The sequence below is a fragment of the Globicephala melas genome, chromosome 14 (genome assembly GCF_963455315.2).
Source record: "Globicephala melas chromosome 14, mGloMel1.2, whole genome shotgun sequence".
In the NCBI taxonomy this organism is placed as follows: Eukaryota; Metazoa; Chordata; class Mammalia; order Artiodactyla; family Delphinidae; genus Globicephala; species Globicephala melas.
The window spans coordinates 68,706,282-68,732,846 of record NC_083327.1 but is presented as its reverse complement, the minus strand read 5'-3'; the positions used below and the strand labels follow the sequence as shown (position 1 = coordinate 68,732,846).

Below are 26,565 nucleotides of genomic sequence, written 5' to 3'. Positions count from 1 at the left end.
AAAATGCAACTTTCTTTTCACTTTTATTAATTAATGTTAAACCCATACTGTAAGTTCATGACATATTTTAATAGTATATTTGACTTAGTCTGGAAGAATATACAGCCTGAAGTCACTTTATGTACAACATATGAACTTGGAAGAACAAAAGAAAGTAAAATGAAAATGCTAATTATAAAGCTAAAATATTTCATTTTTATAAACACTATGAATTAAAATCTGTTAATAATTATAAATGCAAGATTCAAACTAATAGCTAGAGATATATATAATATGCATGTGACAATACAGCAAGAAAGGTATAATGATACATCTAAAAACAGATGTAAGAAAACTGACTGGAAAATTAACTATATGTTGAGGGCTATAACTTGTTGAATACTTAAAAACTTCTCGTCTTCATTGATTTTGATCTCTGTCAATGCAGTTTCTATAAATTACTACTGCAATTATAATACTCAATGATCTTAAATGCACAGGTGTGCGATATTTATTTGGGGAAGTATCAAATTATAATTAAATACAAAATTTATTAATTAATTAACACTAGAAAATAGCTTCATATTATGCCAATGAGAGACCATTTCAATTTCACTTATAATTTGACTGGAAGAATAATTTTATCTTTAAAAGCATAGAGTTATATTTACTCTGTCTTTTATCAAAGAATAGATGAGTTGTTTACCAAATGTCACACTGTACTAGATCCTGGGGCTGGGGAAAGGGAAATGCAGAAGCTACAAAAATTAATCCATGATCCTTGCTATGAAATAACACAGTCCAGAAAAAAGTCAAGATATAAAGATTTCTATCTTTATTATTTCATATAAACAGGATCAGTTTTCAGTTTGTTTTTACTGTTAATTTTCTTATGATATGTTTTCAATACACACAAGTACAACACATTCAAAACCTATAACTAAATGTTTACATAATTACATGAATACTTAAAATTTAGTAATTCATACTATTTAAAAACATATAAATATTTGTACCATGTAACTTTAATTTTAAGCATCCTTATTGTCAAACTGTATTTAAGTCTGGCTCGTTGATATTTTTACTATTACTACTAATTGATATCTTTCATTCTCAAATTATAAATACTCAAGTTTCTGTAAACATACAATGACATATAAAGTATGAAATAAATAAAAAAGGAAAACATGCTTAGGGATTGGTAAAATGTATTTTCAAAATAGTCCCTCAGGGCTTCCCTGGTGGCGCAGTGGTTGACAATCCGCCTGCCGATGCAGGGGACGCGGGTTCGTGCCCCGGTCCGGGAAGATCCCACATGCCGCGGAGCGGCTGGGCCCGTGAGCCATGGCCGCTGAGCCTGCGCGTCCAGAGCCTGTGCTCCGCAACGGGAGAGGCCACAACAGTGAGAGGCCCGCGTACCGCAAAAAAAAAAAAAAAAAAGTCCCTCAATAGCCTGGAGTTTATAATCTATACTAAATCATACCCAACAAACATACTGAACCCTTGCTATGTATGTGTACAACATTCAGAATTGACCTATAAAATAACTAATACTTAAATTTTAAAATAAATATAGCCATTATAAGCAGAAACCATTTCAGTTTCCCACAATTATAGAAATACTAGTTCCAAATTAACCTTAAACTGAGCCATGCTATGAAGTGTGTTTCTATTTCATATTTTTTAGGTGTTTCCTAATTATCACATGAAAATAGACTATGTCTGTTTTCTTCCCTCCAAAAATCAGGAAATTTTATTCTCTGTACACAATCAGACAATAGACTTGAAGAAAATAACAAAAGGCTGTGCAAATAGACTGGTACATGACTGTGGCTAAGGACAAAGTAATCCCTTAAGGGAAAAAAAGATCAAACTGGTACGTTTTGGAGGCTGATCTCCAGTCTTTGGTGACAACACCAGAAGGGAACATCATCAGGAAGACTACTGAAAATGTCAACCGTCCATTCAGGGCACCACCAACGATGATAAAGGCTTACTGTGATCCCAGCATTGTTCTATGTTCCACAGGACCAAGAGAAAAGTGTTAGGACATGATTCCTACCCATGACTAGCTGGAGAGGTGAGACAAGGAAACAACTAGAGAATCATAAGAAAATATTAGACCAATCTTATGCATGGAAATAAACGAGATAATTGTGGCTGACTAGTCATTAATGATTGGTGGTTCATCTGAGTAGTTATTAGTCTCACAACATTTGATAGAGAAGGTAAGTCTAAAATCAGACACTGAAGGCACGACACAGCTGGACTGTCCTGACGAGGAGAAAGTAGATTATCATAGGAAAAGCCCGGACAAGGGGACAGAGGAAGCGGATGTGAGCACCAGAGGCAGGATTCATCAGGTACAGCGAGAACTTGCATCAAGAGTAAACGGTTGATAAAGTTGTCCAGGTTATATGGAGCCAGAGGATAGAGGGCTTTGACGTTAAATAAGATATCAGAATTTGAAAGGTAACAGGGAGTCAATGAAATTTACTGTGAGTGACATAACACAATATTTAAGTATTTGATTCCCTGATAGTTTTCATAAGTAACTCCTGAAATTAATTCAACCAGAAAGATAGGTACCTTATAAATAAAATTATATCCGCCTTGGAATAGTGGGAAGAATGACTTAACACTGCATCAAATGAGGTTAATATTCTCTACAGGGACAAAAATATTTAAACCAAGAAATCCAGACTACTGATTTAAATCTTGATTTAAACAAATTTAATTTCCACTAAATTTAGAAGGAAGATTGTGGAATTAAGACTTTTTAGCCCAGGAAGATGAAGACTGAGAGAGGTTGTGAACTCATAAATGGAATCAGTTTTATCTTTATAGTTTATAAAGTCCTTTCTATATATATATTAGTTCATTTGCCCTTCACAATCACTTGTGTACGTGAAGCAGAGCAGATATTTTTATCTCAATTTTTCAGATGAGAAATTGAGATGCCAAAAGTTAAGCAGCTGTCCAGTTTTAAAGCAAACCAGAACCAAAAATTTGGATTCTTGTCCTCTACAACAGAAGAAAATAGACTCTTTTTTCAGACAATTCAGAATATTAGGAGTTGGGTACATGTTAAAAGCTGAAAGAAACAGTAAACAATATAATTTATAAAGTACTATCTTTCTTAGATATGGCAGTATGGTAGGAATAATCAAGTGATTATCAAAAAAGCTGAATATAGTTCCATATCTACTACTAATATGCAGTAGGTGGCTATGGATAAACTGTCTTATCTCACTTGGTCAGTTTCTCAATCAGTAAAACGAGGAGGGCAGAATGGAAGATCCTCAAAGTCCTTCTGCTTCTAGAATTCTAGGATCTCTTGTGTGTGCATCACTCATTATTTCAAGAGCTGGCTGAATATATTTCAAGGGCTGAAAATACCAGGTCTGGCTGCAACCAAAGCAGTGTAGTAAAAAATACTGCACAAAGCAACGCAGTAAAAAATATATGGTTAATAGATGAATGTCAGATTAACTGAATGAATGGATGGGTTAGATCATGGTACCATTTCCAAGGTTCAGAGACTTCTTAGGGGTCCATAACGTCCTGGTGCATTGGATGGAGTAGATCAAAATTCCATCAGATTCTCAAAGGAAACTAATGACTTGAAAACAGTTAATAACTCTTGTTTGGATAAAGGAATAAGTCTTAGTTGCTAGAGAAATTTAGGTAATCAACTCTGGCCATCTGAGACTACCATCATATGAGTAACTATACTTTTTCCTTAGGTTAATTCATGATATTCCTCTCCAAGGTGGAAAACTCGACTGAATGGACACTGTTCTAACCTAGCATGGTCTTTGCTATATTTCTTTGGCATGGAAGGGAGATAAATCCTAAAAGCTTTTTGTCCTTTGAAAACGAAAATTTCAAGATACTGTCTTCCTAAAAATAAGAAACAATATCTCTGTGTTGGGTTTCTCATGTGTTCACATTTGACGGTAGAAAGTGAAAATATGCCAACATTTAACTCCCTAGAATATGACTTACGATGTTTCACATACTGCTTCCTTCCCAACTAAGTGGCACTATCCCCTTTGGGCTGTCCAGTGAAAACAGCATATATATGCATTATGGGCTGAGTTACATCCACCTAAAATTCATGTGTTGAAGTCCTAACTCCCAGTACCTCAGGATGCAACTATATGTGGAGAAAGTCTTTAAATAGGTAATTAAGTTGAAATGAAGTCATGAGGGTGGCGACTAATCCAATATGACTGGTGTTCTTATAGAACATTAGGACACAGACACACACAGAAGAAAGACCATGTGGGAACACAGGGAGAGGACAGCCATCTATAAGCCAAGGAGAGAGGCCTCAGAAGAAACCAACCCTGCTGACATCTTGACTTTGGACTTCCAGTCTCCAGGACTATGAGAAATAAATTTCTGTTGTTTAAGTCAACTAGTCTGTGATACTTTGTTAAGGCAGCCCAAGTAGAGTGTTAGAGCCACAGATAATGCCGAAGCAGGGTGATTTAACATCTTCTCCAGTTCTTCCCTAAAACATGTCTCAAAATACACACCTCTGGCTCTACCATGCTCCATAGAGCTTAATGAAGTCCTTGACTAAGTATCCCATGACTTTAGCATTCTTCCTGGGACATAAAATTAAGTTATAGGCTTTGTAGTTAAAACACCTAATTGACTAGTTATTTTAGTGAATTTACTATAGAAAATGTCTCTTAGAGGTTTAAAAAATTGAAGATCAACTTAACAGTGAATTAATGTTAACAGTCATATTTTACCCTAGGAGTATAAAAATTTGCGTTAAAATGAAATGTACTGAGAGATATCACACAGGGAGGTAGTAAAGCCCACATTCATCATGGTAACAGAGATTCATGCTATCTGTTCTTCAGTGAGTTTATTAAGAGCCTCAAGCACACAATGGCTATTTGATTATTTTTAAAAAAGACATTGTTATGATATTTGTCAGTATTAAAAGATAAAAGATTTTTCTAATCAAAAGAATAAATTAAATTTTAATTAACTGAAAGCTCTTGAAAGTTCTTGCATCTATCATTTACTTCTTATACAGAATCAATCAGCTGCTAAACCATACGTGCATTTATGAACTATCATCTATCTTCTTTCTCTTTAAATCAAATAAAAAACTGATAAGCACAAATTTTCATACAGCTAATTAACAGAAAATAAAATTTAGAGTTCTAATTTTCTTATTTCATCTTTGCATACTTTAACCCCCTACCAGAAGAATGAATAATTCTTAATGTTTCAGAAATATCAGCCCACAGCAGGTCTTTCTAGAATTGATTATTTTACAAACGCATTGTCACATTTCAAAAAGCCAAATTAATGGCAAATGAGTTATGCTGAAAGCTGGGAGTGCTCTTTATGTAACAGTGAGCATCTAATTAAATTACAGATATTGCAGTGTCCTACAGTATAAATTATTTAAAACACCATATATACACATAACCACCACTGCAATAAAAAAAGCTAATACCAAAAGAGAAATTAAATCCTTTTAATTGCCAAATTGCTCTTAAGCTGTCATACAAGAAATGCAGAGTGGATTATTATGAGCCAACAAATTTTAAAGTTCATAACAATAACTACAAAATTTTGTCTTTTGAAAAAAGAAATACTATAAAACATTATGGAGGAAGGAAATCGGACTTCTTTCCATTAGGTTTCCCCTAGCATGGTGACTAAAAAGGCTACAAATTTGACAGCCTTTATAAACTGAAGCAAAATCTTAAAAATCATAGATGGACACTCTTTTTTGTTCTATTGTTGGTTAAGAGCTCAATTTTTGGAAAGTCGTTCCTTTTCAACAATTAACATAAATATTTCCACTGGGAAAAGGACTTTGAAAGAAAGTATTTTCTTAAAAATTCACTTAAAAAATGTAGACATTTTGCACTATCAACATATTTCACCCAATGACTGTATTTTAATGGGAAAAAATGCACTTACGTATCATATACATTGAGTAGCCAGTTGAGACACATATCCACACAGAGAGGAACGTTGACCAGATTTTTATGCATTTGTTCAAGGCCATCATAAATTGTTGTCAGACAGTTGATGACATCTGGAACACTAAGAAGCTGATCGTTTTGGTTCAGCTTGTGCTGTTTGAAAACTTCATTTGTTGTATTCAACTCTAAGAGATCCACTAATCAGGTGAGAAAAAGGAATATGCACAGTCATTACATTATAGAACAACACTGAAACAAAACCACTGCCAGTCTTGAGTTTTTAGCTTGATTCTTCAATTTAAGAATCTATCCTTTTTAGCTAATTTCAATTTTTAAAGAAATAAACAGCATTTCCATTCTTACATCTCTAAACTCTTCTTTTATCCACATCTCTTATGTTTATGCTTTTGAATCTAAACTCTGCCACTTTTCAATATGACCTCGCTTTTCACTCTTTGGAATGTAAATTTTTCCACCTTTACTTTTGTGGCTTTCCTCTCTTCAGCTTCTTTGTACTTTTAAATGTAGGAAAGCATAAATCTCTAAGTCTAATCCTAACGGTAGAACAGCTAAAATACGACACTGCTTTTTCTCCTCACTTTTGAGAACAGCCAGCTCACCTCTCATTCATCCTTTATATCACTGTGTAACTCATCATTCTTAAACAGTTTCTCCACATGCACATCATGAGATACAAAGTTCACTGAAGATATTCTGTTAATAAAACAGGTTTGGAGAAAAATAATAGTTCTCCGCCACCTACTGAATCAAGCCTGATCTGTAAGGCCCTCAAAATCTGGCTCTAACCTGGGTTGCTTCCCATGATCCTTTGGCACATAGGCAACTTGTAGCTAGGTAGGATTAGAGGAGGTTCACAGTACAGGTCCACCCGTCCACGGCTCTTCATGTATTTGCTCCCATTCCTTGCCCTTCATGGACAGAACCTCTACAATGGGCATAGGGTGGGCACATAAGGATAAAGTGGAGCCCTGCTCTCGAAGATGGCCAGTCTGAGAAGGAGGATAAGCACACTGATAACTTCACTAAAAGGGGTGGAAATGCCCTAAAAGAAGAAGACGTAAGTTTCTATGAGAGCTATTACCACTAGGGGAGTGGAAGCAGCCTAGAAAAAGCTCCCTGGAAAGGTGGGATTTGAAATGGACCTTAAAAAATAGCTAAGATAGGGCTTCCCTGGTGGCGCAGTGGTTGAGAGTCCACCTGCTGATGCAGGGGACATGGGTTCGTGCCCCAGTCCGGGAAGATCCCACATGCCGTGGAGCGGCTGGGCCTGTGAGCCATGGCCGCTGAGCCTGCGCGTCCGGAGCCTGTGCTCCGCAACCGGAGAGGCCACAGCAGCGAGAGGCCCGCGTACCACAAAAAAAAAAAAGCTAATATACAAGAGAGATCCATATAAAGCAAGGAAAGAATTCCAGGAAGAGAGAACTGCTCGAAAAAAGACAAGAATTCAAGGAAGTCTGGGCAGCTCTGGGAACCGATGATGGCAGTGTGGATGGTGTGTGGTCACACATGGGTGGCACATAGCTACCGTGAGATAGACACACCGAGCTCAGGGGGCAGGCCATGCTGGCCTAGGGGGCGCCCTCGAAGGCCAGGAGGAAGAGGTTAGACAAAGAGAAGAACAATACATAATCTTTCCCTTCAATCAACTTTGAGTCATTCATTAGCTAACTGAAAACAGGAAAACATACTAGATTATCAAACTGCCATGTATCTATACATTTACTGAGTGTGGAGATGACTCTTCTAAATCTAAACACGTAGGTTTGGAAAATTACAGAACCACATGAACTTTAGGTCTGCTCATGGAAATTACTGCTTTATAAAATTCTTCCCCATCTTCATACTTAACTTTTTAACGTTAAAAAAATAAACTTGGGAAAACATTTTTTATATATAAACAACTACTTTCCCTTTGCATGATACACAAATGTTCCCTCAAAAGCATGACATATTTTGACAGTTAAGTAAAATGAACAAACAGTTTCCTTTGTATTTTTCTATTTTTAACCATTGAATAACCACTAATTTTGAATTTTTTAAAAAAATAAATTTATTTATTTATTTTTGGCTGCATTGGGTCTTTGTTGTGTGCGGGCTTTCTCTAGTTGCAGTGCGCGGGCTTCTCATTGCAGTGGCTTCTCTTGTTGAGGAGCATGGGCTCTAGTCGTGTGCGCTTCAGTAGTTGTGGCACGCAGGCTCAGTAGTTGTGGCTCGCGGGCTCTAGAGCGCAGGCTCAGTAGTTGTGGTGCACGGGCTTAGTTGCTCCGTGGCATGTGGGATATTCCCGGACCAGGGCTTGAACCTGTGTCCCTTGCATTGGCAGGCAGATTCTTAACCACTGTGCCACCAGGGAAGCCCTAATTTTGAATTTTTTAAAGACATTTATGAAATGTGTCTACTCTAGCTGCTTAAATACCATAAAATGATTTTTTTCCCCAAATTATCTACAATGGAAAAGAACTGCTTTAAAATTATGCAGATTAAAATTATTTTTAAAACAACTCAACAGAGAGGTCATTTTTTTTAAAAGAGAGAAAGACACAAATATAGAACACACACGTCTGGACAAAAGATCAGTCCGTTTCCTCTAGATGTCAAATACATCACTGGTAAAATTTCAGCTAATTACAAAAGTAACCTGTGTACGCTTCACATGAGTTCGAGATGGTGTCAGAAAAAAAAAAAAAAGAACCATCTGGAATTTTCATTGTCATTTTTACCTCATTTCTTGGCACTGTACACTATTTTCAATTATAAACTTCCAGAGGGCAGGAGTAAAATTCAAATTCATTCTTCACAGTACTTGACAAAGAGAAGTGCTTAATAAATGACAGTGGCCACAGAGCTATAATTCCTCACAGATATAAAGAAACATATTCAAATACTGCCAAAATGCTCTAAGTTTTCTGAATTTCAACACTAATTATGCCAGCAACACAGCACTGCTATTACATCCCTACATGGCCTAAAGGTGACAAAAGACCAAATTCCAAAAAGACCACTTCCTGAATCAGGCTGTCCTTGTATTTCTTCTGGAAAAGCCTCCTTTGTGATACACTTTGTAGCTGTGACAGTAATTTGCCACATCCCACAGACTATTATGTCTTCAATTTTTAGTGATTTACTCTGACACTTTGCCTTCGTGCTTAAGCCAGGAATACATCTCCCTGAAGTGTGTCACATTTAGGTACCTTTAAAGACTGACTACATTTAAGTCACAGAAAATTATGATTATCTCTTTTCAAAGGGAGACAAATGACAGCTCAGTCATGCAGCAAATGAAACAAATAGCAGAATCACTTTCTACCAACTTTCAGGCTTTTCTTTAAGCCCACAATGAGGCAAAGGGGGTTGAATGGAATTGGATCTTCATTCTCCTGTTCTGCAAAAACACACACTGTTTAGCATCCGACCTTGGGCTTCTATGACTCTCCTCCTCTCTGTTTTGACTGTCCCTTCTTAGCACCTTTCCTATCTCCTCTTCCTCGGACAGCTCAGAAATGTCAGTGGCACTCAAGGTCTCATGTCTGCCCTTTCCCTCTATAAACCTGATGCTCTCATTCACTTTCATTACTACAGTTATTACTTCTCTCTGGATGACTACAGGTTCTGTTTTCTCATCCTGATCTCCTGCTTGAATACCTGATCCACATTCCCGCTGCTTTGTTCCCAACCAGAGCTATAGTATCGTCTTCCAGGAATCTCCACCTTAATATGTACAAATAAAGGTCTTACCTTTTTGTTATGCAGAAATCCAGTAATGCTGTTACTACACAGACCATTAGTCTACAAATCCCAAGATATCCTACCACTCTCCTTCTTGCACACTCTGCAATCTATCAAGTACCAAATCCTCCCAATTATTAGCTCTCCTTCCTCCTTACAAATCCATGCCCTCATCTCCCCTCCTATGCTCAGCCTCCATCACCTTTCACCTGAACTCTACTTGTCCTCTCTTCCCTTGGTCCTTTGATCTTAGATATTGTCTAATGCATTACATCCACGACTGGCCCTATGTCCTAACTTACACAAAACAGAAAACTGTTCTATAGCACCCCAATCTGTAAAGAAAATATCCAAACATTAAACACAACATTGTGAGAGCTTGAGGAACAAAAAACTAAGAGAATCAGAGAAGATTTCGTTAAAAATGACCTTGAAACTGGACCTAAACTGATTTTAAGGACATTTCAGAATACTGGACAAACTAGCTCATAAGCTACTCCATTTAGACTCCATTATTACATGATGTTCCCTGAACTCCATCCAAGCCTTTGATTCTTATGAATATAACTCCCTTCCTTCTTACCCTTGATTACAGCCATGTGCCTAAATCCTGTGCCTAAATCCTATGTGGCTTTTAGATCCTGGCTGATATACTTCCTACTCAAGGAAGCTTTGCCTTACTCTTCACAATGAAGGGAATCTCTGTCAGTATTTCCCTTTGGCTTCTCTGTTGCTGCCTAGCACATAAAGTTTTTAAATCAAAACACAAAAGAATATGTATAATATATATGTGTGGTCTAAACAAAAATAATAGAACAGGCTCCCATTAATTCATTACACAGCTATAGAAATAGGCTATCACTGTATGTTGGAAGCTCGTTGGAAAAATCTCCTTAATTACATCCCCTCACAATCACAGGGAGAACCACTAATCATTGTATTTCACTTTAAATTTCTGAAAGTATATATGTGTCCCTAAATAACAGAGCACTTAGTTCTGCCTGGTTTTGAACTATATAAATAAATGGAATCAAACTGTACAAATTTCTTCTGCTACTTGATTTTTTTCACGCAACTTTATAATTCTAAGATTCCACCATGTTGATGCTGATTACTAGTTTATTTTTGCTGCTGTATATCATATTTATGAATATGCCAAAATGAAACAAATGTTACTATTAATAAGTGCTGCTATAAATCCTATACATATTTCCTGGAGTACTCCGATAATTTTCAAACTCAAAGCATTCACCCATGGGGACTTCCCTGGTGGCGCAGTGGTTAAGAATCCGCCTGCCAATGCAGGGGACGTGGGTTTGATCCCTGGTCCAGAAGGATCCCACATGCTGCAGGGCAACTAAGCCCGTGAGCCACAACTACTGAGCCTGTGCTCTAAAGGCCGCGAGCCACAACTACTGAGCCTGCGTGCCACAACTACTGAAGCCCGTGAGCCTAGAGCCCGTGCTCCACAACAAAGAGAAGCCACCGTAATGAGAAGCCCGTGCACTGCAACAAAGAGTAGCCCCCACTTGCTGCAACTAGAAAGAGCCCGCGCGTAGCAACGAGACCCAACGCAGCCAAAAAATAAATAAATGAATAAATAAATTTATAAAAAAAAAATCATTCACTTGTGTCCTAGGAGACTGCTCTGTGCCAGAGATTGTATGAGGCCTGAAGTGGAGAAGAAAGCAGACTCACTCCTCACATAAAAGATTAGTTCATTTGGAGAGACAGACAGTAAGTAAGTAAATACATAGAATATCAAATATCATGACAAGTGCCACATAAGAAAAGAACGGAACCTATGACATGGAAAATCAGGAGTGACCTAGTTTGGAGTAGAGTAGCCAAGAAAGACTCATTAGAGACAGGTGAGTTAAACTAGGACCTAAAAAGGAAAAGAACGCACCAGCCACAAAGAGCTAAGACAGGAGCTCTTCAGGCAAGAGGAACAAAATACAGAGGTCACCATTTCAATGTCCACTAGAACTGTGAGAGCCCGCCGTGGGCCGTGGTGAATGGAGAGACCGGCCAAGGCAAAGGCCGTTCTGTGCTGAGGGCAGCAGGATCTGTTGTAAGCAGGGAGGTTGTGTCCACGTGTAACGTGCTATCTCCAAATTTACGTTCCTTGAGTGTGGGAACCAAGTCTTTTTATGTTGTTTTATCTCTTGCACAGTCTTGGAGTCCGATAAATGAATGAACAATGACAGTAACAACAGTGTGCCCTCTTTGTTAGGACACTGTGCTGGGTGGAGAGTCACGTGAAATGAGAGGCAACCGTTGACCTAAAGCAGGTGTCGACACAGATGGGGCAATTTTCCTCACATTATCTGTCACACAAAGTCACGCAAGAGGTGCTGATGGGAGAAAAAGTCATTACAGGCCATCATAAAGTTCTGAAAAAACTGGAGGCAGGTGGGATTAGCTTGTAAATGTTTCCAAAAGAAGTAAATTTTTAACAGAATTTGGGAGGACTAAAGGGTTACAGACGATTGCAGAGGAAGAAGGGTCATGGCATTTCGAGTAAACAGAAAGGATGGGAGAGGAAGAAGCAGATTAATCATAAACAGGTAGCTGGGTCAGTGGTGCCAAGGCCCCACTAGGAGAGCACTGGGGTCAGGAGGCAGCGGGGAAAGTGGCAGCCAGGTGGCCCTAAGGACATCACCTCGAACGTTTACAATCGAACACAACCCAGCATGTTTCTAAGTGTGCGTTACTATATGTCGTTTAGTTTAGAGGTGGGAGGCATCTCTCTTCTGCTCCTCTCTGGTTTGGAGGGATGAGCTGAAGGATGGAGTTTTTTCTTTAGGACTCAGAAGAACCCACAGAAGAAAACAGCAAATGCGTTAATATGTTTATCTGCCCAGAAGTATTACTAAAAACTGGGCCCATGTTCACAGTGATACAAAGCAGTCTCCCATCAATGGAGATTTTGTGGCTCAGTCATTTGTCCTCATTTTATAGCTCATCAGGCCTGAGAAGCCCTTCCAGGTCTGTCAGCTAGATTCTGGACATGCAGCTGAGCCTCTTTCAAAACTGCTGTCACCCTGGCCCGACTGAGCTCACTGAAATCCCTTCTGAGTGCTCCTAATTCACTTCCTATTCCCTTACGGCTCAACGTACAGACCACGAGCCAGAGTGTGCTGGCTTTGTATTTTGAGACTGGTCATTCCGCCATACTTGCTGTGACCACTACAACCTGCCAATGATTTCTGGGGCTCCAAGGATTACGGGCTTCCACGCCATCTCAGCCTCTTGTCCATCGCCTCATCTGGAGGTGTTTTTCAGCCCTTCAGACAGCTCTTCCACACGTAGCTTGTTTCTCTTATTCTAAAGCTTTGCGTTCCTATATTTTCTCGGAATGATTCTACGCTTCTCTTTCCTCAGCTCTCTTCATGTAACCAGCTTAAAATGTATTTCTAATTTCTACTGACTTACAGAGCAGGTTTTTAACCTTAATATATCATTTTTCTAAGGGTATTCTGCAAAGCTTCACTGAAGAGCCTAGACGTACAACAACTGTTAACAAGAGGCAGCAAACAGGACTATTTGGAATTATTCAAATGATGCTGTTGTAAACGTATAGGCAAATGTTACTTTCCATATTAACTACTGACAAAGCCTAAACGTTCTTTGAGTAGACTCAATCATTAAAACTGCAAGCACAAATAGAATCCAGACAGCTGAAATCTATACTCTATTACAAGCATTCATATATATACTTAAATTTAGGTTATGGGGAAAGGAATAATCCTTTAGTAAAACTATCACAGACTATCACTCTGAACATACTCTCTACAGGTTAAAGTTCATGTTGATAACATTCAATGTCTCAAGACATGTTTAAATGAACACAGAGCCCTTTATCTACTATTCTAGGTACCAGTTCAAATTTGGGTCAGGAATGCCATTTTTCAGTGTTCCTTTATTATATGATTGCACTGAATCGAACTGTTTGGAATCCTACACTTGCAAATGAATCCAAAGTACTAAAAAGGCAATGATCTACTACTTTGATTCCTTGATTTAATCCTTTTAAATTGGGCGGCAGCATAATTTTTGAAAAAGCTTTTCATGTGACTCCTGTATTTTGGTTAATTTCGTTCTCCAACTGAGAATGGCATCTGCTCATTGGTTTTACTACTGCACGCATGCTGCTGGTGCGAATAATGAAGCATTCACAGAAACACAGCCAAGTCCTTGAGCGAGGTACACTGAAAAGCAGATTAACTCCACACACACATCACCCTCTTCATTTATCTTGGTCTTAAAACAAAACAAAACAAGAAAGGCAATCCAAATAACAGAGTGATTAACTTCGGCAGGATAAACTCACAACATAGTGCTTTTTGTAGTCTTCGGATTTTGATGGCTGTACGGTAGGCAGAGAAACGTACATTATTCAGGTCAGCTGAAATGGGAAACAGAACACATTCAAAACATGCTTATGATTTAACTTACATTGAATGGCAAGAATATATTTGTTTACTTCAGTGATGGAAAAGTATTATGTCTGTTCACATGAAAAGGTCTATTCCTAAAATCTACAACATTGAAGAAAATAATTAAATGTTCATGAGCACCAGGGTGAGATACTTTCCAAAGCAGTGCTACACAGATTTCAAGAGAGCATTTTCAAAAAGGAAATGGAGGGAAATGAGGAAAAGGAAACACAGCCTGTTGACTTTCCATGGCCTAATAAATACATCCCACTGTAGGCCGAGGGCCCTGCCTTCTCTACTGCTAAGAGGGATCCTCCTGCAGGGCATCTTCCCCAAGGACAATCAGTTTTCTGTCAACTAGGCTGTCCATCTCACTGCTCACAAAGCTAGTCTTATTTCTATGCTCCTTCTGTCCTGATAGATTTGCTTCCTCTGCCCTTTTATCAATCTGGTTAAAATTATACTATAATCAATACTCAAATCTTTAGAAACAATAGATTAACTCCAGTTAATAATATTGTATTGTATATATAAAAGTTGCTAAAAGAGTAGATCTTAAAAGTTCTCATCACAAGAAAAAAAACTATGTAACTATGTTTGATGATGGATGTTAATTAGACTTAACTGTGGTGATCATTTCACATATATACAAATATCGAATAATTACGTTGTACACCTGAAACTAATATATTGTTATAGGTCAATTTTATCCTAATTTTTAAAAAATCTTAAAGATTTAGCATCAAGTTGAGAAAGAGAAGACACTGGAATTTCTTTCTCTGTCCCTTAAAGACAGAGTATCCGTATGAGAGCCTAGAAGAGTTAGAAGAAAACTCAGAAATCATCAACATTGGCCTCTTCGTTTTACGAACTAAACAATCCAGTGGCTTTTCTCTTGCTTGATCAACCTTTGCAGCTGTCCTCACCTACCCAAACAGAAGCTCACACAGAAGCCTGATATTTAAAGAGATAAAAAGGAGTGCCCCCTCCTTGCTGAAATGGGAGTGGGCATGAGAGCTTTGGGGTGCCACTCTCCCTCTCCAGCAGCACCTTAGCTCCCCCCAAAAGAAAACTCTTTCAAAGCCACTCTAATGACCTAAAAGAAGCAGCTAAATAATCAGTTCAAAGTCACATTCCACTAGAAATCTACAAGGTCATAATTCTCATCTCACGTGTTTTCATGCATTTTTATATTAAAATGAATTTAGCTTTTAATGACAACTTAGACAAAATGAAACTAGGCAAGCTAATTTAATAATATTTACTAAATAAAAAGTGAGTGAAAAGCAAATTTAAAGCACTGGATTAGAGGCTGCTGTACTCTAATTGTTTTTGTTTTCACTCAAAGCTGAAGTTTAAGATGACTCAATATGAGAGACGTAAAACAAATTACACTCCTTTTAAAATCAACCTTCTTTGGCTCACACCATTTCAAACCCTGCATTCTCTTAAGAAGAAAGGTAAAATCTGTTTATTGCATTGTCCTTAGAAATTCAACGGCTTTCACATGCCCATGACATGATCCTTTAAACATAACATGCCATGTAAGGAAAGATGGTGACTAGTGTCCATTTAAGAATATACAACTCTCAGTTGTTTAGGTTAATTCATTACTATTAACTAAAATAACACTCACCAAGAGATTGAAAGAGTTCAGTCATTTTAGGATGATCCCAAGAGGTTGTCTGTGTTTGATGACTGGAAAAAAATAGTAATATATTTAAATAAAAGAATGTATAAAACAATAACTGTCACACAGAAAATATGCAAATAGGATTTTTATTCAAATTTTTAAGAATACATGCAAAATTATCCCCCGATGGATCACTCAGAAACCTGATGCCCAGTTATTACTTAATATATAAAACAGATTTTTATTTGAGCAATTATATCATGAAACTATGCATGAAATAATTTGCTTTATCTATTTCAAAAAGCATTACAACTAAAGAGTAAAACCTAGATATAAAATGTGACTGTCATGGACCCTGGCGCCTCAGCCTTGATGTAGCCAGATCAGCGTAGGCTCCAGAATAATTCTACTCAAGTTCGGTAGATACAGATTCTCATTCAGAATAAATCCTGAGAGCAGAAGTGCTCTGAAGACTTGCTAAACTTTAGAAGTCCTAATCAGATTTCTAAAGAACAGAGAAATAGTTTAACTGTGAGTAACGTCTCCACCTCACAATCTACTGAGTCTTCCCCCTCTTTAACCTTGAGTCCTTCTCTCTTCAGTGTAAATGTGCCCTTTTTCCCTGTGGGGACTCACTCAGAAACCTAGAGTTGGTACAAAGCTTATCTTAAGTGAGTCAACAAATGCAGAAAGAAGCCTTGTCAGAGCTTCCTTTATCTGACTTAAAAGTAGCATCTTCTTGGAAATGAGGCTACCATAAAAATCCCCTCAGGAGAGTTTCAGGGCTATGAAGAAGACAAAAAACCACTAGCACCTGCACAAACAAACATTATCACAAACTTTCTTATCTCATGTTTGCTCTCCTAAAGAAACACATATCTTTCCTAAAGAAACCTACTGGTTCTTCTCATAGGAGCCTTTTCTCCCCAATTCCTTTCCCCTACTACACTGAATATATAAGCCCCAAATTCCAACCTCCTTTTTGAGTTACTCATCACTGTATGCAGATTGCACCCATAAATAAACTCTTTTCTCTTGCTAATTTGCCTTTTGTCAGTTTAATTCAGAGGTCACCAGAAATTGAACCTAAGAGGGTAGAGAAAAAAAATTGTTTCTCCTCCCTGACATGCTCTTCATGAGTTTCTGGATTCTCCACTCCCCTTACATATGTGTTTCTCTTTTGTCATTTTAACTTCACACTCCTCTCTCAGCTCTCAGACTCCCCTGGTTAACCAGTATTCTTTATTGGTATTGGAACAGTTTTCTTCATGATCCTTATTCTTCACTTTAGAAGCAAGATTTTATACTTTCTCTTTTTCTGTAAATTCCAAAACTAATTAGAAGTTCTGGGGAATAAGGTAAGGGTAATAATACAGATGAATGTAGTGCTTACATTAGGTTCCTTCTCTCTGTGTGTGTGTGTGTGTGTGTGTGTGTGTGTGTGTGTGAACAGCTCTTCAGTGGGTCAGTGGCCTTAGTTAAAAATAGTTTACTGTCCATTATCTAGGTCAGAATAGAGTAATAACACTTAATAGTACTCCAAAGACTTCTTGGATGACACTCAGTTTTTATAAAACTGTTTAGTAAGCTAAGTGAAATTGCACAGTACACAAGAGACAGTGATATTAAAATATTCATACAAGCAAATTTCAGGGAAATTAATGTTTAAAACCTATGCAATATATCAAGAAGTGGGGCATGTAACTGCGAAAAGAACATAATCGATGTTATTGTACACAGGTAACAGAACCCCCAAACAACTCATAATTTGCTTTGAAAAATACTTCAAGTTTAGATTTGAAATTAGGTATGTAAAATGTCCTGGAAATTCCAAAATCTCAAACAAAATAACATATGGTCAATGTGAAGGTCTGTCTCTGCAAGAGTTGGAAAGTTGTCTGATTCCTCTACCGGGTTCCTGACACCAATGGGAAGGCAAATATTTCCAAATATTTTGCTACCAAACACCAACCAAATCATCATTCTACCCTTTGACTAAATATCTAAATTGCTCCAAAGACCACAGAGAAAGCACCAAAGCTGTGTGCCCTGATATTTTTACTGTTCATAGTGTGGCCCAAAGCTTGACAGAAATGCAGAATCTCAGACCCCTAACTGTATGGAACCAGAATCTTCATCTCATCAAAATCTCAAGTGATTCATATGCACATTCAAGTTTGAGAAGTACTGACGTAAAGGGCTCCTAATACATGAACGAAAGTACAAAATAAAAATAGAAAAGACATCTCCAAATTCTGCTAATAAAACAACCTCCTCCCTACTATTAATAAGAATTAAAGAAGAAAAAAAAAGAATTAAAGAAGGATTTGCTGAAAATACAGTATAATCGAAAGAAATTCATCACAGGCTCCCAGTTTTAAGAGAGCCTACCAGTATTCACTTGATCTCTTGTCTCTTCTCTGGAGTAATTTCAATCCCCATAGCAACACTACTGCTCAGAGATGGACATCCCATCGTGAAGGACCAAACCAGGCTCGAGGACCAAACCAAGGCTCAAGAACCAAACTAAAACTAGGAGTAATGCAGAGCCAACTTTATACTGAAACAACAAATATAAGTACACTTTCTCTAGAATCGCAAGTGTTGTGCTTTGGCAAACAACCTCTATGGTACCACAAGGGACAAACACCACGAAGCAGTCAGACAGAGGATTGAGAATTCACTGAGAACACCCGCTTGCTAATGGCTCTTTTTACTGAAACCACCACTAGGAGCTGAGAGAACACACACATTTGGCAAACAGATGGAAGGAGGGAAACGGCACCTCCCTTTGTGAATTCAATACCAGTTGATTCATTAGGCAGAACTGCCAACGCTGAAAATAAACACAGCCTCTCGTTACGAAAGTACAACTGCAGCTTACCAAACAGCAGTTAAAAAGAAAAAAAAAGTAGTAGATGCAGTTGGCAGTTGGATTTTCTTTCTTTCATTCTTTCTCTTTTGTAAGTTGCGGGGAGGGTTTTAAAGCAAAATCCACACTCAAGCCAAAGGCTCAAAGTATTTGAACAGCTGCAGATCGGTCAGCTCATCCTGCCAAAATGCTTCCACTCCTCCCAGAGGAGGCAACCAAAACAGAATAAAAGAAGCATTTTCCCCCCAAAATAACAACAGGTTAGGTTCTGGCCAATCTCAAATATACTCAAAGAGGGGTAGAACTTAATACTGTACAGCTTGATAAGCTATAAAGTAAAGTTGCAATTTTGTTCCTAAAGATCCTCTTTGTAAGAGGGAACAGACACAGGAATCTGTCCAAGAATAAAACGAAAAATTAAAAATCTAACCAAGCATCAATTAGGAGTTAAGTCCAAATCATATGAGGCAAACAACAGAGAGAATATGTAACATATAACTAACTAGGGTGCCCAGCCAGACCAGTTTTGCTTGCGTGGGGAAAAATGGTGACGCCTTTGATGTGGGCCAGAAATTAGTGAGTGATACACCTGTGTAGCTGAGATTATCTTTGGGCTATTTTAAACTCTGCAAAATGAAGAAAACTGATAGTAATGCAAATGGTATTTTGTCCACAAAAAATGCAAATTGTGTCCACTCAAATGCAACTGATTATTGTCCTGATGGATACTGACCAATTTGTCAGCTTTGCATCCATCCTTAATTCATTTTAGCATCCCTAACTTGACTATGAAGACTAGTACTTAGTATTCTCCTTGGAACCTGTTACAACTTCTTACCCATACCCTTATTAATTAGTGAGTTGAATGAAATCTTTGACACATGCTCTTTTTATATTTGTACAAGTCAAGATTTTACCTACTTTAAATTTTATTAAAATTTAAAAAAATTTTATTTTTAATTGAGATACAATTGGCATATAACATTGTGTAAGTTTAAGGCGTACAACATGTTGGTTTGATATATTTGTATATTGCAATACGATCACTACTGCAGCATTAGCTAACACCTCTGTCACATCACATAATCATCATTTCCTTTTTTGTGGTAAGAACATTTAAGGTCTAGTCTCTTAGCAACTTTGAAGTTTATCATACAGCACTGGTGTCTATAAATCACTGTGCTGCTGTGCATTAGATCTCCATTACCTAATTTTTAAAATTATCCTTCAACACCTAGGACAGTTCTGGTTTATACCTGCTGTCACATATGATTATTAAAGTGCCCCTGTACTCTTAACTGTCCCAGTTGGGATAACACATGACCCTAGAGTGTATGGACTTCGAGGAAATATTAAACCAGTAAGGTTAGTAAGTAGCATATGCTTCTACCTATTATTATTCATAATGTATTCTCACAAGCCACAGAAAGTTAAACACAAATAAGATTGTACACCAATGAATAGAACACAAAGAATGTTGTGTCACAACACTGCCCAGTCTATAAGACAATGAGCCAACAGCAATTTACATGTAACGTTGATAAGATACTAATGTCTGGGCAAAGACTGCTCTGGGGAGGTACTTTTTAAACGCATTTGTTCTCATTAGAGTGGTCTCATTTTTTCCATTAAAAGATTTTGAGATGGGATCCTCGTTATCCAAAAACGGACACTTTGCCAAACACACTTACTTGTTACTTATCGATCCAATTTTATGTTTGAAACTGGATTTTGTGGGTTTTCCCATTTATCATTCCATTCCAATTTTAAAGGTGTATAAGAGAAAAAAATTGTAGGTGAGTGAGTTAATTAAAAATACAGGTGTGAGAAAAAGAATAGGTATAATGCTCTGGATAAGACAATCACAGAAAGAGAAATATTTCTTCTTTGCTGTACATAGTGAAAGAGAACACACTAGGTGAGGATGTATAACATTAATTACAGTAATAGTCTATTATTTGAGTGCTCGATTTGCACCAGGTACTCTTCTAAACTCTTTCCATGTGTAACCTCAAATCCAAACAATAATTCTGAGTTTGGTGCCAATATTATCCCCACTTTACAAATGAAGGAAACTAGGACACACTTAGACAACCTGCTCAAGGTCACAGTTAGTAAACAGTGGAAATGGAATCTGAACACAGATGGTCTGATTTAAAGCCTGAGTTCTTAATATGGAAGTGTACTTGCACGATTGGGGTTTTAAAATATTTCTCATCAATCTGTCTAAATTTGAGTCTGAGGTCCATCATTATAATCATTACAAACAACCTCATCTCTCTTGCTTCTCTCACTCATGGCAAAACCCAAGCATGGATCAGCTCAATTACTTGCCTTCTCTGGACGGGAGCAGCTGTGCATGAATACAGCTGGAGAAAATCACTCAACAGACAGACTGATTCTACTTTAAGTATTTGACTTCAAACCTCAAATGTCCAAGTGCTGGCAAATGAACTACATTCCCTAATAAATGTGCCTCTAGAGACCAAAACAACAATCTACTACAGCCATTTCTTTCCCCAAACCTAAGTATGTTTCCCGGCCTGCCTAAGTATCATTTAACTGGATCTCACACTTCATTGTAAAAACTAAAAACCATCAGACTAGAATTCCTTCATCTTCCCACCACTAAATCAATAAACTTCCCTCCATCTGCCAGATTGTCTTTTTTCCCCCTTTTTAAAATGAGGAGTGATCCCCTCTCCTATGAAAGGTTCTTCCCAAAGATTTCTAAACAACTCTTGTGCAGTTAATCCACTAGTCTCAATAAGACTAGTCTCAGAATGTAAATGTTGAAGGGTCTGCCATCCTTAATATCTCTCTCTCTCTCTCTCTCTCTCCACCCCCCGACAACAACATACCCCCTGTCTTGCATCTATATTTCCTGCTAGCTAGCACCCCTTTTCTCTTCTTTGCAGACAAAATTCTCAAATGAAGAGTCCACAGCCTCATGTCCCATTTAGGACTCAACCCACTTCTATTTGATTTCTAACCTCATTCCTCCACCCAAACTGGTCCTGTCAAAATTATCAGTAAACTCCATGTTGTCAAGTGGAATGCCTGCTTTTCTGTCTTCAGCTCGCTAGACCTCTCCTCACAAGTCGGGGGGAATAAGGAAGAGACAATAAACTTCACAAGTAAGTTACACAGTATAGTAGAAGCTGAGAGGTGCTGTGTAAAAAACAGAATCTCTGGAATGAAGTTGACACTGGCGAAATGTAGGCTCTTCGAACACCCTCTTTACATATACTTATACAAGTTATATATAGGAATCAAGCAGGGCTCCCAAGTAATCAAATTTGCATTCAGGTGACTAAAGCATAAAGACAGAAAACACATTCTGGCAACCTGATGTGATGTCATTTATCTGAGTAATATCTTTTTAAAGACCTAAGGGGTAACATTTTGGAATTTTTAATCCCCTCGATCTTGGTTTCATCATGCATGAATATACGAAGAATATGGAATACTCCTATCAGTAATATTGATTCTTTCTCTGTGTGTGTGCTTGTGTGTTTGTGTGTGCTTGTGCGTGTGACCAGGGTTGAGGGGCCTCTGGGGAGGGGACGGGGTAGCACATGAGAATGCTGTGTGAGGGTAAACGTGTATGTTCCTCAGGTTTTATGTAACTTCTTGAACCCTCGCAAACACTTCCTACCATTCTCTAGTCTTTTAAAGGCAGAAAATTCAAGGTTATACTTTTGGAAACATAAGAATAAATCTAAGGGAAAACTTAAAGTTTGACTGTCAACACTTCAAGAAAAAAAAAAACCCTTCTGTTCAAGATCCAAATAAGATAGATGATCCCACTTGGCAACGGATATCATAAAAGCACAGCAGCTTCCTTAAGAAAATGCCATTGGTTTGTCATCAAAATGAAGACACAAATCAGGAAGACTAAATTGTAAACAATGGATAATTCCAAATCTGTTGGATTCAATTATAAAACTGCTGTTAAAAAGAAACAATAAGCCCAAAATGGAGTCACTTGTGCTACACCCCACCTAGACTTAATACCTAACCTCACTGCAGTTTCAGCCTCTCCCAGGAGTGGAATAAACCAATCAGTCAGGAATGTCCTGGTCAGCACTAGTGAGGGAATCTATATAATAAGACTATTGTATTCCCTTTCCCACAAAAGAAGATGTCCTGGCCTGAACCAGTCCTTTCTTTTATTTTGCTAATAACTTTCTTGTTATCAGCCTCAGCCCCCCAGTTTCTACAAGAGCCTTCCATTTTGTACAATTCCTTGAAGCTCCTTGCTCTTTACTAGATGAGCTTCTGTCCTATTCATAGATCGTTGAATAAAGCCAATGAGATCTTTAAATCTACTCAGTTGAATTTTGCTTTTTAACAATGTGCTTAAAAGTATTTCACATGTAGGATACAAAATAGAAATTGTATCTATTTCAAAGATACAATCATGTAAAGGGCTATAAAGAAACACAGGCTACAGCACACCCCAAAATACAAGTGTCAATACCCCAGGCATGAACGATAGAACAAGACAAGGTTTGTTTGAGTTTGTTTTTAAGTCGAGTAGTAGGATTAACGACCAAAATGGATATGCCTGGGTGTGAGAGGAGATTCAGGTGACACTTGTTTTGAAGGCACTGGAAGACTGTCTGGAAGAATAAACACTTAATAAATGCTGGGGAGCCTCTCATCTGGTAATATCTCTACATGGACCCAGAACTCAGAGGGAGTCCCAATCCCACCCAACTCTACCCTCCTGTCTCTTTAAACCCTCAAACTAGGGAGAATCAGACCATCAACCAACACTCCTGCAGGTCGTCTGTTGTTGCACTGGGGAGCCCTGTACACTCCTGCTTGCGGGTGTTAACCGCAGAATTATGTTTCCACCAGAGTTCAGTTTATCATTGTATCCTTAGAGTTTGTTTTCAAAGCTGAATTTATATCATTTAGTTTTTTTAAATTTAACTACTTTATCTCTTTCACATATATTTTTAAATGAGAAATTAATTCTAATTTTTTCTATAGAGTTGTATTGAATCTTCTACTGTATCATTTCAGCTAATAATCAGTACAGAAAAAGATATTCTATTTATTTCACAATTTTCATATTATTACTTCTGTACTGTTGCTAATTGTAATGACTATTTAAAAATTTAATCAGTACAAATTCAAGTACAGATATCTTTTATTTTTCCTTCCCTTAATGACCCCTCAGTGATCTTGCCTGTACCGTATCGTAGACCTTTATTAATTGCATCCCTGACTCTAAAAATCACACTGTGTAGTAAGGCTGATGGTGCTGTTATAATTCAATGTAACTGAGTAATCTAGAAGATTTCAAGCCAAAACTGCACTTCATAGTTATAATAACTCCGGCACCAGCAACGTATGGATGAATGGCAGGAAAGATGGTATCTTCTTAAGTCCTGAACTAGTCAATGTATTTCTAAGACAGTGTCAACTCCACCTAAATTACCTCAACAAACTAGGACACTGGTAGATAATCTAGTAGTTGCCCATTTGGGGGGCTGCTGCGCAGCAGGCGGTCTCCTGCTTAGTTTTCTAGTTAGCCAAGGTATGCTCCTCGTTTGTCTGAAGCTGCCTCCAGCTCCAGAAGGTTGAGCGATCCCAAGGTGCTTACATTCTTTCATAAAGCAATTTTATTCTTACCTCCTCATCAGCGGAGTTGGCCCAGTGAGGGTTTTTTTTTGCAGTATGCGGGCCTCTCACTGTTGTGGCCTCTCCTGTTGCGGAGGAGCACAGGCTCCGGACGCACAGGCTCAGCGGCCACAGCTCACGGGCCCAGCCGCTCCACAGTATGTGGGATCTTCCTGGACCGGGGAACGAACCCGTGTCCCCTGCATTGGCAGGTGGACTCTCAACCACTGCGCCACCAGGCGAAGCCCAAGGCCCAGTGAGTTTTAAACATTTATTTTCAAGAAAAATAGTCACAGACCATTTCTTGGAAAAACAGACTCTCCAGTACATTCTCTTATATTTCTATTTCATTTATTTATTTATCACTAAAACCAAAAACACAAGCCCCATTTCTGGAAAGAGACTCAAAGTGTGTCCCAAGACTTCTCCACTTAAAATTCTGGAACCTAAAAAGATGCCCTCTCCCATCATGATTAAGGAAGAGGAGAGGGATGAAGGCTGCTCTAGGAAGCCTTTCAGAGAGAACTAGCTTCCATTATTAGAAATATCTTTGTTATGGATTTATTTTGTTCTGGGATGAGTTTCCTTAACATTTAAAGATAAAATGCTTTATGTTAATTTCTCTTTTTCTGTTGTTATACCTATACATTTGTTAGCTTTGATTTTCCAGTGAGGCTGGATATTTGAATTTCCCATTGCTGCCACTCCTCTCTGCTCTTATTTAGGGAAGAAATATTTCACCTACATCATCTAAGCAGGGTTCGCAATTCCTCTAAAGAAATAAGCATTAATTCTCTCCTTTAGACTGTGCATACATGAGACAAGTATACGCAGTTTATGCAAATAAATTGCATGACTGCTATAAAGAACAACTACTTGCTCTCCAAGATTTCATCTGTAACTATAAACGACATTTTTTTTTCTAGCAACTGATGGATTAGGGCAATAGAGGGTACCCTTGGGAGGCAAGACAGGGGTCTAAAACAGTGCTGCAGGATTGTCCACGATGAACACAGGGACAGAAAAGGAAATATAAGAGAGATGTGACAAATTGAGGGAAATCTTGATTTAGACCTATTCATAAGGGGGAGTTAGAACAAGGTAGAGACTGCAAGGTAGCGGTATTTGTAGATACAGATTAGTTTATTCTGGTTAATACATTATAATATTGAGGAATGTCAGTTGTAGAGAATGTGAGAGGTATTATCTATATAATCAGAGATGACGAAAGTGTTCATGCTAAAGCTGGGTGTGTGTGACTGCATTATAAAGAATTAAGCTTTGTACTTCAGATTCTAGTGGGAAAAACAAAGCTATAGAACTGGTGAGCTGTGAGCGAGACCAGAATCATCATTTGTACCAAGACAAAGTCACGCACTTGGGGTTTAGAGGAGACGCTGTAGAGGGAGAGAGGAAAACCATATTTCCTCATTATCCTTTACTAAATTCTATGAAGCAGGATGGCTTACTAACAGGCTGAATAAGGTAGAGAGTCACCTATGCTAAAAGCCCCTATAAGGGGACCTGTAAGAAAGCTTTGTTGGCCAGGCTCCTCTCAGATGGAAATCTCCCCAGTGCCAGAAAACTCCAGACCTTGTGAATGAGCAAAGGTAGAGGAGGACCAGACCGTTTGCTCTCCCACCCCAGAACGCCTGTCATGATCCCACTGGCAGGACTGTGGAGAATGACATTTGCTATCGATAGAAAAGCACCTTTGTCCATCATCAGACCACAGTGTGAACCTTCCTTAATCATATGTTTGGCCTACAGGAATTAGCTTATCGTGAATCCTACAGAAAAGGCAGTGTGCAGCGTTGGAGAAAGCATGGTCTTGCTCTTAGACAGCTCTGCACTTAAGTGTTGGCACATAGCAGATGCACAGTAAATGGTAACCAGTCTAGAGTGTGAAAGAAAGGATGTCTGCTCATACTTTCTCCACCTGACTGCACTTCCCTAAATATAATCCTTTACCCCACCCAAATTTTCCATGGGACTAAAAATTTCTGTCCTCTCCCTCCTCTAACACAGAGAACAGGAGGCAGCAGGTGCATAGTGGTCAAGGGCTCAGGCACTGGAGTCGGTCCCTGGGTTTGAATGCCAGCTCTTAGATTTCCTGGCTGTGTAATCTCAAGCAAGCTGTGTGTGTTCTTATTACCTAAGCCTTGCCTATAAATGGGGGTAATGATAGTACCTATACTTCACTGGGCTACTGTGAGAATTAAAAGAGATAACCCCTGCACAGGATTAGCACAGTGGCTGGCAAATGAATATTCAAAACATATAATTTATGAC

General features: G+C 38.2%; 1 protein-coding gene across 4 annotated transcripts in view; it reads right to left on the bottom strand.

Moving 5' to 3' along the window:
• Window positions 1-26,565, bottom strand: part of UTRN (utrophin) — a 490,808-nt gene that overhangs the window by 58,888 nt on the left and 405,355 nt on the right. For all 4 annotated transcript variants that reach the window (XM_060283969.2, XM_060283970.2, XM_060283971.2 and 1 more), the window contains 3 exons: window positions 15,771-15,832; window positions 14,029-14,103; window positions 5,941-6,142 (listed from right to left, as the gene is read on the bottom strand). In XM_060283969.2, coding sequence (XP_060139952.1) covers window positions 5,941-6,142; window positions 14,029-14,103; window positions 15,771-15,832 — 339 coding nt within the window. The remainder of the gene's footprint in view (window positions 1-5,940; window positions 6,143-14,028; window positions 14,104-15,770; window positions 15,833-26,565) is intronic.